This window comes from Hyperoodon ampullatus (assembly GCF_949752795.1).
Source record: "Hyperoodon ampullatus genome assembly, chromosome: 16".
Taxonomy (NCBI): domain Eukaryota; kingdom Metazoa; phylum Chordata; class Mammalia; order Artiodactyla; family Ziphiidae; genus Hyperoodon; species Hyperoodon ampullatus.
The window spans coordinates 72898707-72913527 of NC_136929.1; the positions used below are offsets into that span (position 1 = coordinate 72898707).

At 35.9% G+C, this 14821-nt stretch overlaps 1 protein-coding gene across 2 annotated transcripts in view; it reads right to left on the minus strand.

Moving 5' to 3' along the window:
* Positions 1–14821, minus strand: part of PAN3 (poly(A) specific ribonuclease subunit PAN3) — a gene marked incomplete at both ends in the record, with an annotated part of 117308 nt that overhangs the window by 61465 nt on the left and 41022 nt on the right. For both annotated transcript variants that reach the window (XM_079721563.1, XM_079721564.1), the window contains one exon: positions 3935–4085. In XM_079721563.1, coding sequence (XP_079577689.1) covers positions 3935–4085 — 151 coding nt within the window. The remainder of the gene's footprint in view (positions 1–3934; positions 4086–14821) is intronic.

The window sequence follows — 14821 nt, forward strand, 5'->3', positions numbered from 1 at the left end:
GAATATTTGAAAGTACTAAAAAGTCACGTGTGGCTCTCTTCCTCATGTATAAATCAATGATGGCATCTTCCAATGCAAGAACTCCCCTCTACCTCTCCCAAGTGTACACACACAACCAAGCAGAACAAGAGATGCTCAATTCCTGAGTCACAACTGTGGATTAAACCGCCAGATGACATATTAGAACACTACCCAGAAATGTACCCTCCTGTTGCTACCTCTCTTAGAATCACCTTCAAACAGACTATGGCCAAGACTGAGGTAATTAAACTTGAAGTACACCAAGACTTAGCTTACCAAGTCTACTACCACATCAAAATACTCTCAGGAAAAATTCTGATAGAAAACCATTCAGCAATTAGTTCTCATGATAAAATTATTTTTCATGGCACAAAAAATTAAAGTATACGCTGTCTTTTCACATACTTAGTATAGTCATATTTTCATTTCTAAAGGCTATTCCAAAAATGTTTGCCTAAAGCTAGACCTATTAGAAAAATATATCTTTATACATTACTTTAAAGGTATTGTTGTTATATCACACTCAGGAAATAAAATTTTGCTAAGGGTGTGTTAAACCAGTGATTCTTAACTTTTGGAAGGCTGTGGCCCTCCAAGAGGATAATAAAAGCTGTGACCAGAGAAAAATGTGTATTTACAAATTAAAAATATGTATATAATTGTAGGGGTTCTCAAAGACAATTAAGCCCAAGTTAAGTGCCATACCCCAAATACTAACTCTTATAACTACCTTCGTAGAAGACACTTAGAAATACAGCTATAGTTCTCCAGTTAAATGTGCGGAAAACAACTAAACCTATAGCTCCTTCATTTCTTAAATTAAAATAAAATGTATATACAAGTCAATGGAAACTTAACATGTGCTGCATATATTTAACACTTTCAAATACCTTTTAAACCCAATTAGCTATTTAAATTCAAATAATTTTTGTATAAAGTTTTACTTCTTGCATTACAACTTTTTTTAAATACAAATCATGTTTTTAAAGTGATCAAGTTTTAGAGGAACCTGATTCACTCAGGATCCACTTTGTTCCACGCATTACGTTTTTCTTCCTTACGATCTGAGGAAATAGAAAATCTTAACATCTACTCAACTTTGCTCAAATATTTTTACATTTTTGGTCAAAGGATATATTTAAATATGTATTTTTTGACATATAATGAAAATGACATTACTCTAGTTTACATCTGAGTGCCAAAATATTTAAGGTTTCATATTTTTTAGGAAAACAATAATTTGACATATTTTCAAGGGTACTAATTTCTGGAATAGAAGTTGAAAAAAAGAGAAAATAAAACTTTATAACTGAAAATTATCACTAGGTTACACCTATAGTAGACAAGGAGGATTAAAGATCAGTTAAATCACCACTAAGGCAGGTACATAAACTTCTATGACCTTTCTTATTCTACAGTCTTAAAGTGAAAATACCAAGAACCTCTCCTAGGCCTTGAAAAAAATATTTATGGGTAAGAAGTAATGGAAGACACTGAAGGGATGAAATGTTTTTCTGGAAGTACACAGACTTAATTTTGTTTTCCTTTGCTCATCTCCACAGAATGTTAAGCCATTAACTAAAAGGAGAAAATATGGAGAAATAATAAATGCAAAACCATTAATTACTCCAGTATTTTTGGAAAATATTTTAGCCTCGTTGATTGCCATTTGAATAAAGAACAATTTTTAAATAGTTGGTATAAAGAATTCAGGAATACATTTAATATAATATACTATACTGACCTATTTCCAATGGTTCCAGACAGTAATTACTTTCATTAATAGGAAGCAGAATGACCACTTTAATGTTAGGGTTATGTAGAAGAAGAGTAAATAGTTTTAAATTAATTCATTTCATCCTAAATTTAGGTTGTGAAATCCAATTGGGACCAGTGAAACACCTACCTACACACAAGTTAATAACAACTGGAAACCTTAAACAAATACCACAGCATTAACGGATTTTGTAATTAAATGTTTTCAATATCTAAAATTCCCTTTGACATTTTAAACTTCTCCAGTATTTAAAAAGCCCATCTTTTAGCCTGAACTAGTCTGATCAAAGATGTGAACAAAATATTTACTTATGAGACAAGGGAAAATGTGCTGTTAGGCCAAAATCAATTGGTGCTTAATTAAGAAAGCCAAAGGGTTCTGACTGGCGTATGGGTTTCGTTACTGTGGGTGCTTTATAAACACTGCTCTGAAGTCTGGACGATCCCTAAGGAAGTTCAGATGTACAGCTGACATGTAGATTATGCTCATGTAAACAATGTGAACACATTGTGAACACATTTCTCAATGGGAGAAAATCATAGTAGCATATTACTTACAAGTAAAACTTTAAGGCTACCAGGGATATTCAATTCTGACACTGCTCTCTAGGGAAGAATGGAAAATGTTTACAAATTTAACTGAACCTGAAAAGAGCCAAAGTAGAAAAAAAGGTAAAGGGACAAGTAAGGGGGAAGGAGTTGCAAGGTATATCTCAAGGCCCTCCACACAAAATTATCTTAAAAGTTTCACCAGAAAGGTATGTTAATTCTTGCTTATGTTTAGTTAATAAAATGATCAACTGCTCATTGGGGTGGGGGAGGATGAGTGGGAGATGAGTGGGAAGGGAGGGAGGGAGAATGAGATGGAGAGAGGGAAAGAGGGAGGGAGACAAGGGGAGGAGGGAGAGCTGAGGGGAAGTAGGCATTGATAAAATCCTTGGCAACACAAGGTTATTAAGCCTCTGAATACACTTGACATTTTATACACTAAACCGGATGCTCTGTTCCATAAAGTTATCATTATCTTCTCTCACTCTTCTTCCCAAAAAGGTCCTTGATTCCATTATCAGTATCAAAACCAATGATTTATCACCATTACCGATTAGATTAAGCCCTGGAGGCAGTACTAGTTCCAGGCTGATCTAGACAGATCTTTTGGCTTCATTTAATGTATATAAATTTCCTTTTGTTTCTGTTTTTTTTAAACATTCAGGACCAAGTGATGATTTTCCAGTATAGGTTCCAGAAACATAATCTGGGTGGGTAGCTCAACCATTTCACAGACACAAGGCAACCTGCTCAGCACTTACTATGAATTCAATATGATTCTGCATACATTACTTGTCTAATTAAGGTACACAGCAGTAGGAATGGGTGACGTTAATGATCTAAGAAAACTTTCATATTTTGCTATGTGTTTATGTTAGAAAGCAGAATACAAAATCTGCATGAATTTTTAGATAAAAGAGGGGACCTTCTAAGAAGATAGGGTTCTCAAACGGTTACTGTGAACTGCGCCTCAGGATCCCTGAGGTATAAGTGTATTTCTTCAAATTCTTCTTCTGCCATTTTGGGTAAACTTGGAAGAAGGTGTTGAGATGTACTGTCTTCCCTACCTCAATGACCCCTAATATTTCATATTTCTTTCCTACCATTGTTTATAATACTTTACCCAATTTGAATTACTGCTACAGATTTATAATCAACCACCTGGAAGGCAATACATCTAAACTTTTATTTAAAATGATATAAATTATTTTTTAGAAATTTATTTCAAAAGGAGGACCTTGACGCTCTTACAGAAGTTTCTGAGTCAAAGAGCATTATCATGAACTTTAAAAAATAAGGAAATACTATGGCCCAGATAGACTTATTTTCTCAATAACCATTTTCTCCTTTAAATTTATTTTTGTGTGCTTTTAAACATCCTTATATTTAATTTTTGTTCATATTTAAATTTTGCTTTAAAATTTTCAACTACACATTTGGACTATGGTACCAAAACCTAGAACATAAAACTCATAATGTGTTCAAATATGACTCACTGAAGAATACAATTTCAGGTCTGGTAAACTACCAGCAAATGTGCTTAGAGACTTGCTATCTGGAACTCACTGGAAACAGTTACTCAACTTACCTGGGGCTAATCCAGCAGCAGCAGCAGGAGTCCCCATGGATGGGTGAGAGAACACTTGAGAGAAGGCAGACGCATGTGCCTGGGACGCGTTACTGAGCCTGGAGGTTGATCCTCCTTTGGGAATAAACTCGCTTGCAGTAGGATTTGGTGTCTATTTAAAAATCAAATATAGTAAGTTAACACATTTTAAGCCCAAAAAGACACTGAATCTACTAGGCATTATTCCACACTGCTCTATTTACTGAGTAAAATATTTTATTGAAAGGAATTACAGTGTTCTTTAGTTTTCATATTTTGGGGTGGGATAATTAAATTTCTTGAAGAAAAATTTTCATCAAATTTGAGGGTTTTAATCATTTCATTTGCAGAATTTAACTTCAGAACATGGATATTTGCCTTTATTGTCAAATATACATCATTACCAAACTCTCCTAACACATTTTAGAGAACTGGGAGGTTGAAACTGCCTCAAAACTGAGCCAACAAGTTTCAAATTTAATGTCTTTAAACCACTTCTACCAGGATAAAGGTCAAAACTGCCTTTATTCCAAAATTAATCACCTCCTTCTTTATAAGCACTTAAGACATTTCCCCAATAATATGATACCAAGTATTTAAATAACAGTAAAGACAAGAAAAGCACTTAAAAACAAGGCAAACACACGAGAGGACTCAAGATATAAGAAAAACATAATAGAGGCTTCAATGTCTGCTAAGTATTCATGTAACTTGTTATATTAAAAAACATTTTACTATGAGATTACATGAAAAAAATTTCCTCCCAGTTGTACAATGCCACCTTTTATCTAGTCAAGTGGCATGGTACCTTTGCCTTTAAGAATGACTAGCACGTTACAAGACTGCAATTCAATTTCACAAATGGTCTATATTTTGTCCATGTGGAAAAAATGAATATCCTAAATATTTTTCTGAAATTGTGACCTACATGCTTAAGTATAATGAAGATTCAACACATTGATATTTGAATTCAACTTCCAAAAGGGTCGACCAAAGAGATAATTTAGTATGTTCATACTTCAGCCCACATTTTCTGTATACATATAAGCTAAGTTTAAAATACACTGAATCATGATGCAAAAAAGTTAATCACTTGAAGTATTTTAGAACTGATCATTAAAATGGAAAAATATTTCCATAGAAGGCATAAAATAAAAAGATGGACTAATTACTGTACAATCCAAGAACAACTTCCCTACTTGATATGAATGACATTTTAAACTCCTAGGTTAGAGTTCAAAATACTAAATTTGGAAAATAGCAAGTCAAGAGGCTAACCTCACTTTAAACTCTAAAACAAATGATATTTTACTAGTTACGTTCCAGCTAAAATTAAATGCAAAGTAATAAAATATAGAAAAAATGTTAACCTGTGCTTAACTACAATATACTAGATGTACAGAGAACCTCTTTTACTGCCATATCTAAGACATAAAATTCTGAAGAAAAAAAAGAATCAGGCCTGAACCAAAACATATTTTCCAAAGAGAAAAAAAAAAAAGGCCTCTTCTGTCACTTATGTGTCTATTTTAAAACCTTCCAAATTTAAAACACTGGCATCTTCTTTAAAAGTACGGCCAATTCCTTAATTTCTGGAGTAGAAAATAAGCTAACGCATTTTATTGACGTAGTAATCCCTAGTTATAAAAGAACAAAAGGTTACCAAGAGGATCACTTCAGAGCTAAATCAGTGTGTACTAGTTAATGCTGAATCTGTTTTAGAAGATGAAAGTCAAGATAAAATCAATCAGATAACTTGGTAAAAGAATTCAAAACGCAATCAGATAACTTGGTAAAAGAGTTCAAAACGCCTAGGAAAGATGGAGACTTCAGGATTACAACATTACTAAGAGACAGCAAATTTAGACAAAGAAATTAAGTATCACCCAGTTTCCATTTCATTTATACCTTACATTTACCTTGAATGAGACTTTTGATTTCAAAGCTGAGTTTCTCTAAATCAAATCTATTTTAAATTAGTCTGAAAGACTATTTTTAAGGGATCCTATAAAGGAGAAAAAGGAGGGGGAAATCTATTCTACCTCCCCCAAATAAATTATATATAAAATGCCATTATAACACATTATAAAGGTCCTTCAAATTTATTATGATGGAAGTTATTAAAATTAACTATGAAAATGTATACACTGAACTGCAACTTTTAGGGACCCAACAACCACAGATCCAAAAAACCTACCAGCAATGAATTTTAATTAAGAAGTGAAAAGAAGGGCCTAAACCCCTCCCTCCATTTTTTTCCTGATTTAAGATGGCAAGGCATTTCCCTTGACTGGGTGGTTAGAGAGTTTGTTTTATTTCAGATGAGTTTATTTGAGATGAGAGAAAAGGTTAAAGAATTTAAATGGCAGAAAAAAGAATCACATAGGAGGTATAACACAAAAAACAAATTCTAGGAATAAGTGAGTAGCGCTAATATTACTAACAGTTAATATAAATTCCTCTAACCAGATTAGAGAACTATTAAAAATACTTAAATAATGAGAAATTATAATAATGAGAATACTTTCTCATGATAAAATTAGTTAAAATAAGAACTATAATAAAAAGATGCATTCTTAAAACCACTTTAATATAACTGGTTTGTAACATATATAAGGGTTTTATAAAGCAACAAAATAGCATAGGCACACACCTTTAACATGTTAAAAGAATACTTTTTTAGAGATAGATAAGGCAAAACTGGTAACTAAAACCAGTATCACATTAAAATGACATCTCTGTTCATCAGAAAATAAACGATTGGGACTTCCCTGCTGTCACAGTGGTTAAGAATCTGCCTGCCAATGCAGAGAACACAGCTTCGAGCCCTGGTCCGGGAAGATCCCACTTGCCACAGAGCAACTAAGTCCATGCGTCACAACTACTGAGCCTGTGCTCTATAGCCCGTGAGTCACAACTACTGAGCCTGCGCTCTAGAGCCCACAAGCCACAACTACTGAAGCCTGCACGCCTAGAGCCCATGCTCCGCTACAAGAGAAGCCACCGCAACGAGAAGCCCGCACACCGCAAGAGTAGCCCCTGCTCGTCGCAACTAGAGAAAGCCCATGCACAGCAAAGAAGACCCAACACAGCCAAAAATAAATTAAGTTTTTTAAAAAAGAAAAAGAAAATAAACAATATATTTTAGCTTTAGGAGGCGAAGGTTACATCTAGAAAGAAGAGTCAAGGACTCGGGTTATATAAATTTGTCTAACTTCAACAACACTAAAGAGAATGCAATAAATGAGAAAAGGAATAGTGAAGAAGAACACCAAAGTTTTATTACTCCCACCCTGTGACTTAGATAATCCCATCATAACTCTCTAAATATGTTCCTATAATATTAAATTTGTGGGTTTTCTTTTTTTTTTTTTTTTTTTTATGCGGGCCTCTCACTGTTGTGGCCTCTCCCGTTGCGGAGCACAGGCTCCGGATGCGCAGGCTCAGCGGCCATGGCTCACGGGCCCAGCCGCTCCGCAGCATATGGGATCCTCCCGGACCAGGGCACGAACCCGTATCCCCTGCATCGGCAGGCGGACTCTCAACCACTGCGCCACCAGGGAGGCCCTGTGGGTTTTCTAACATACATATAATTATATTTCTATTCATAATTTCTAATTTCTATTCATACTTTATTTATTTAATTTATTTTTATTTGTTTATTTTGGGCTGCGTTGGGTCTTTGTTGCTGTGCGCAGGCTTTCTCTAGTTGCGGGGAGCGCGGGCTAGTCTTCGTTGTGGTGCGCGGGCTTCTCATTGTGGTGGCTTCTCTTGTTGTGAAGCACGGGCTGTAGGCCTGCAGGCTTCAGTAGTTGTGGCTCGCAAGCTCTAGAGTGCAGGCTCAGTAGTTGTGGCGCACGGGCTTAGTTGCTCCGCAGCATGTGGGATCTTCCCAGACCAGGGCTCGAACCCGTGTCCCCTGCGTTGGCAGGCAGATTCTTAACCACTGTGTCACCAGGGAAGCCCTCTATTCATACTTTAAGTCCTAATTTTCATTCATATCTGAAACAGCTCTAAATGTACATTTGGGAAAAAAATCAATGTTTATGTCAAACAGCAGACATTCACTCTGTGAGAAGTTATCAATAAAAATAGTTTTAGGTTCTCACACACTTAAATTTACACCACAACTCTCACAACCAAAAGAACCAAGTGCATTTTATTTAGTGAGTTCTTCAAACCAACATCATCCCCCAACATATGGATATGATTCCTACCTGTACTCTCCAGAAAGAAATATACTAAGTCAAGAGTCCTGGCCTTTAGCTTAAAAAGCACTGTTGTAATTATTATCATTATATTTTAAATGAAATAATAATTAATGTTTCAATTCAGGCATCCCAACCAACCAAAATGATAGAGTGTTTCCTATTTTACCAATGACCGATAAAGGTTTTTTTTTTTCACAAATGAAGTAATTTTCTGATGAGGTTTCTAGCTCAAGATTAATACAACTTTAAGCTTTTCTACTATCATATTATTTCTTGGAAACTGTTACTTTTAAAGTCTAATTCAGAATTTAATACTCTGCTGGACTCCACTACAATCAAGAGTACTTATTAAGAACACAATAAATTAGTGCCATAAATTAAGGGACTAATTTAATAAACAGTGAAACAAAATAAAAAGTTCAGCCATTAATTTTTAATTAGGTAGAATGACAAGAAGAGGTTTATACTGAATAAAAACACAACACAAAATATTATGTAATATTTCATTGCAAATATGCCAAAAGGTCTGTAAGAAAAAGAAGGTTGTCTTAAGGTAATGTGACGAATGACTGAGGAATCACTGCTATTCCTGAATATTGGTCAGGCTTTTTAAATTCACACAGTAACCTCATAAAACCATACAATACCCTCCTTAGTAAAGCTCCTTGTAATGAGCTCAACTTGCTTTACCTCTTAATAGCTTCATAAGCTGCTATCAGTAATCCTTCTACTCTCTGAATGAACGTGAATGACCTGGTAAATTTTTCTGAACAGCTTTATCTAGATATAATTGACATATAATAAACTGTACATATTTAAATGTAAGCTTTGATAACTCTTGACATAGGTAGACCACCATGAAACCACTACCCAAATCAAGAAAATGACTACATTCCTCATGCCCAGAAGTTTCCACAGGCCTGAATGAAATCCCTCCCTCCTGTTCCTCTCTGCTCCACTGCTTTGGACTCCAGGCAACCACCGATAAGCTTTTTGTCACTATACACTAGTCTATTTTCTAGAATTTAATATAAATGAATCTTACATACATATGTAGGTGCTGGGTTCTTTACTAGCTTCTTTCACTTTGCATCATTAAGATTCATCCTTCTTATGCTTTCTTTAGGTTTAATTTGTTCTTCTTTTTCTAGTTTCTTAAGATAGAAGCTGAGATCACTGATTTGGGAACTTTTCTCCTTTTCTAATACAGGCATTTAGTGCTACAAATTTCCCTCTGATTACTGATTTAGTGGCATCCCACAACTGTTGGCATGTTTCATTTTCATTCAGTTCAAAATACTTTTAAGTCTCCCTTTCTAATCCCTCTTTGACACATGAGTAAGTCAAAAGTGTGTTATTCAGTCTCTGAATACTTGAGGATTCTCCAAAGATCTGTTACTGGTTTCTAATTTAATACTCTTGTGGTCGGAGAACACATTTCTATGACTTGTACCCTTTTAAATTTATTGAGACTTCTTTCAAGACCCAGAATTGGTCTGTCTTGGTGACCAATTTCTATGTGAACTTGAAAAGAGTATTCATGTGGTTGCTGTGGGGCACAGGGCTCTACGAGTAAACTACCAGAGCTGCTCAGGCCTCCCATCTCCTTACTGATTTTCTTCCTCTTCTATTATTGAGAGAGGAGTACTGAAATCCGTATCACCGACTATTTCTCCTTGCAATTCTACTAGCTTTTGTCTCATATATTTTAACTCTGTTTTTAGGTGCATAAACATTTAAAAATGGCATATCTATGCTCCTAATGAACTGTCCCCTTTATCAAATGACCTTCTGTATTCCTGGTAATATTCTCTGCTCTGAAATCTACTTTTTCTAACATGAATATAGCTATGCCAGCTTTCTTTTGACTAGTGCATGGTATAACTTCTAATCTATTTTCGTGTTTATGTTTAAAGCAGGTTTCTTGTCAGCTTTATATAGTTAGCGTTTGCTCTTTTTCTTTAATCCAATTTGAAAATCTCTGCCTTTTTATTAGGATGTCTAGAGGACTTATATTTAATGTGATAAGTTCAGGTTTAAATCTATCTACCATGTTGTTACTTATTTTCCATTTCTTCCACCTGTTCTTTGGTCTCCTTTTCTGTTTTCTGCCTTCTCTGGGATTAAATGATTTTTTAAATTTTCATTTTACCTCCTCTCTTGGCTTGTTAGCTATAACTCTCTCTGTTCTGTTACTGTAGTGATTACCTTAGGTTTTACAGTACGTATATTTAACTTATCACTGACTATCTTAGTCTGCTAGAGCCATAATAAAATACCACACACTGAGTGGCTTAAACCAGCGGTCCCCAAACTTTTTGGCACCAGGGACCGGTAATGTGGAAGACAATTCTTCCACAGACAGGGGGAGGCAGGGGGATGATTCAGGCGGTAATGTGAGCAATGGGCAGCAGCAGATGAAGCTTCGCTCGCTTGCCCGCTGCTCACCTCCTGCTGTGAGGCCCGGGACCTAACAGGCGGCAGACCAATACTGTTCCGCAGCCCAGGGGTTGAGGACCCCTGGCTTAAACAATGGAAACATATTTTCTCACAGTTCTAGAAGGTGAGAACCCAAGATCAACGAGCCAAGAGGGCTGGTTTCTCCTGAGGCCTCTCTCCTTGGCTTGCGGAAAGCCATCCCCTTACTGTGTCCTCATAGCAACAGGCCTTTTCTCTGTGTGTGTGTGCAACCCTGGTATTTCTTCATCTTCTTCTAAGGACACCAATCATATTGGATTAGCGTCCATCCTTACAACCACATTTAGCCTTAATTAAATCTTTAAAAGCTCACTTCCATATACAGTCTTTTTTTTTTTTTTAAATGAATTTGGGGAAGACACAATTCAGTCCATAACACCAACTATCACTGAATTTTAAACTACTTCAGATAGAGTGTAACAAGCTCACAATGTTATACTTCCATTTCTCCCCTCCCAGACTTTGTGCTATTATCATCATATATTTTATTTCTACATATGCTATAAACCCAACAACACACTATCACCGTTTTTGCTTTCAACAGTCAACTATCTTTCAAAGAGACTTACAGAACAAGGGGGAAGGTTTCTTATATTTACTCATGTAGTTACTGTTTCCAGTGTTCTTCATTTCTTTGTGTAGATCCATAAGGTATTTTCTTCCTTCTGCCTGAAGTACTTTCTTTAATATCTATTAAGTACACATATACTGTAGGTGAATCCTTTCAACTCTTGTATGTTTAAAAAGGTGTTTATTTTGCTTTTTAAAAAATATATAATTTTGAAGTAATTTAAAATTCACAAGTAGTAGTATCCTTCACCATCTTTCCCCAAAGATATCATCTTACATAACTAGAGTATATTTTCAAAACCATAAAATTAACACTGGTGCAATAAGTTTAACTAAACTGCACATTTTATTCAAAATTTCACAAGTCTTTAAATGCACTCAATGGATTACATTCTTGCATTTTTCAAAAGAACGGAATTCTAAGTTGACATTTTTTTTCTCTTCCTGTATTCTAAAGTTATTGTTACACTGCCTCTGGCTTGTACTGTTTCCAACAAGAAATATGCTATCACTTACATCTTCGTTCCTCAAAAATGAATATTTTTCCCTCGGGCTGTTTATCTGGTGTGCCTTGGTGCAGTTTTTTCCCCGCCATGTTTCCTTCGTGCTTGTTTTCATTGAGCTCCTGGATCTGTGGGGCTTACAGTTTTCATCCAATTTGGAAGATATTTGCCCACTGTTTCTTAAAATACTTTTTCTGTGTGCCCTTCCCCCACCCTGCTTCAGTGACTAAAAATACAAGTGTGTTAGGCTGCTTCAAGTTATCCCATGGCTCACTTTTTCTCTATTTTTTGGATAGTTTCTATCACTATGTCTTCAAGTCCACTAATCTTTTCTGATGCAATGTCTAATCTGTCATTAATCCCATCCAATACTTTTCATTTCAGACAAAGTAGTTTTAAATTTTAGAAGTTTGATTTGGATTTTTTAATAGGTCTTCCTTGTCTACACTAACATGTTTAATCTTTCCCCTAGTTTCCTGAACACATGGAATATTGTTATAATAACTCTTTTGATGTTCTTGTATACTATTTATGTATTATAATTGATTACATTTCTTCTCCTTATGGGTCATATTTTCCTACTTCTTTGCATGGCTGGTAATTTTTGATCAAATGCCAAATATCGTCACTTTCATCTTTTTGGGTGCTGGAGATATATATATTTAAGAATGCCTTGTGTTTTTTTTTATTTTTAATAAATTTATTTACTTTTAATTTATTTTTGGCTGCATTGGGTCTTCGCTGCTGCACATAGGCTTTCTCTAGCTGCGGCGAGTGGGGGCTATTCTTTGTTGCAGTGCTCAGGCTTCTCACCGCGGTGGCTTCTCTTGTGGAGCACAGGCTCTAGGTGTGCAGGCTTCAGTAGTTGTGGCGCACAGGCTCTAGAGCGCAGGCTCAGTAGTTGTGGCGCATGGGCTTCGGTGCTCCGCAGCATGTGGGATCTTCCTGGACCAGGGCTTGAACCCGTATCCCCTGCCTTGGTAGGCAGATTGTTAACCACTGTGCCACCAGGGAAGTCCTAGATATATTTTTATTGCTATAAATATTCTTGAGCTTTGTTCTCCATTGTCATTAAACTGATTAAAAATTAGTCTGATTCTTTCAGGTCTTGCTTTTAAGCTTTATTAGTTAAGACTAGGGCAGCATTTATTCTAAGGCTAATCTGGACCCACTACGGAGGCAAAAGACTTCCCATTACCCTACTTAATGCTTCATGAATTATGATGCTTTCCATGTTGGCTTGTGGGAATAGGAACTATTCTTGGCCTTGTGTGAGCTCTGAGAATTACTTCCTGTAATCTTCTCAGGAATCTCTTTTTCCAGTTCAAGTGACCTCCTCACTCATAGCCTCTGATAAGTACTCAGCTGAAGATGCAAGGAGAATCTCTGTAAGTGTCCAAAGTTCTATGTATGAGCTCTCTCCTCTCCAGTACTTTTTTTGTGAGCTATATCCGGCTTGGCCTCTGTAAACTTCCAGTTTGGTATCCCTAATTAGATAGATCACTAGGCTCCACCCGAGTTCCCACTCCAGGCACCAGGCTCAGAAACTCCCCCCACCGAACAGTGAGCTAAGGTAATCATGGGGAGCTCACCTCATTTGTTTCCCATCTATCAGGGATCACTGTCTTTTACAGCCTGATATCTAATGTCTTGAAAACTTGTTTCATATATTTTGGTCAGTTTTTTAGCTGTTTCTGGAGGGAGGGTAAGTCTAATCCCTGTTCTTCCATCTTGGCCAGAAGACAAATTTCGTGGTGATGTTTTCCAAACATAAGGTATTCCTAATTTGAGCTTAAGTTATAAATATATAAAATTTAGCCAACTCCTTGTTTTGGCTAGATCAGACACCCACTAGTAAAGAGGTGTTTTGCAACTATTAATTCAAACTATTTATGAGCAAATCAATTACTTCCCTATAAAGCTGGTTTTTCAAGTTTTGTTGTGTTTTCTATACAATCTCTTTCCTAAACAGATAAATTATGTCACAACTATCTTTCTGATAATGCAGTTATCTTTGAAGCATCAAGTCAGCATGAAGTCATGGAGTCTATTCTACATCCTAAATATTTCTCAAATTCAACTACTTCTACTCATGTCATTGTCAGTGCCCTAGACTAGGCTACCATCATCCCAACAGACCAACTTGACTCCAGTCTTGCACAACTCAAATCCATCTTCTACTTTCAGCCAGGATAAAAGCAAGAGAGAGAAGCAGAAAAAGAGAAGGAGGAGGAGAAAAAGGAGGGGAAAATGGGAAGAAAGAGAAGGAAAGTTTTATTTAATGACTTAATTGCTGAAATCCAAAGACTGATCAGGTCAAGTCTCCACTGTCCTTGACTGAATTAAATCATTAAAAAAGAGAGAGAGATAAAATGTGGATACTAACCTTAGCCATATCTACTTTTTTCCAGAATGTATGACTCCAATCTCCCATCTTCACTACTATTCTTCTCTCTTTAGAGTGACAAAGGGGCCTAGTTTTGGACTAATTCAAAAGATTCATGCTCAAGGTAGAGGGTTGTATGTATGTCTGTGTGTGTCTGCGTCTTGGCAAGGGCAGAGAGCAGTGAATTATTTGGAAAGGTAGAAGAGAGGATACTGATAATGAAGGAGAAAGGCAGGAATAGGCAAGAATTTTGCCTTGATAAAATTATCTAAAAAGGCATAAAAAGATGAGACTTACAGACATAAAGAGCAGCACTATTCAGAGCAATTTTTACTCGTCTTCAGTGTTCATGAATAACACAGAATAAAGAGGAACAGGGTGAGACAGAAAGGAGAAGTCAAATGGCTAACCAGAACCTCCAAATTCATATTTCTACATGTTTGTCTGTTTGTTTTGCCTTAATGGGTTGTTGGATTTCAAGCATATCCAAATACGGTCAATTTAAAATTTATCACAATATACTCAATTTCTGGGCTATTCAGAAACTTAATATTTTAAGACCAGTCAAGTCTCATCTTATAAAAGTTAACATATAACACTACTACTAAAAAAATCCCAAAACAACAACAACAAAAAACACGACTACTATTGTGAAATGAGTCTAATATCACAATTTACAAATTTTCTGAAGTAAACTGGGCCTTCTGATAAAACAACCCAA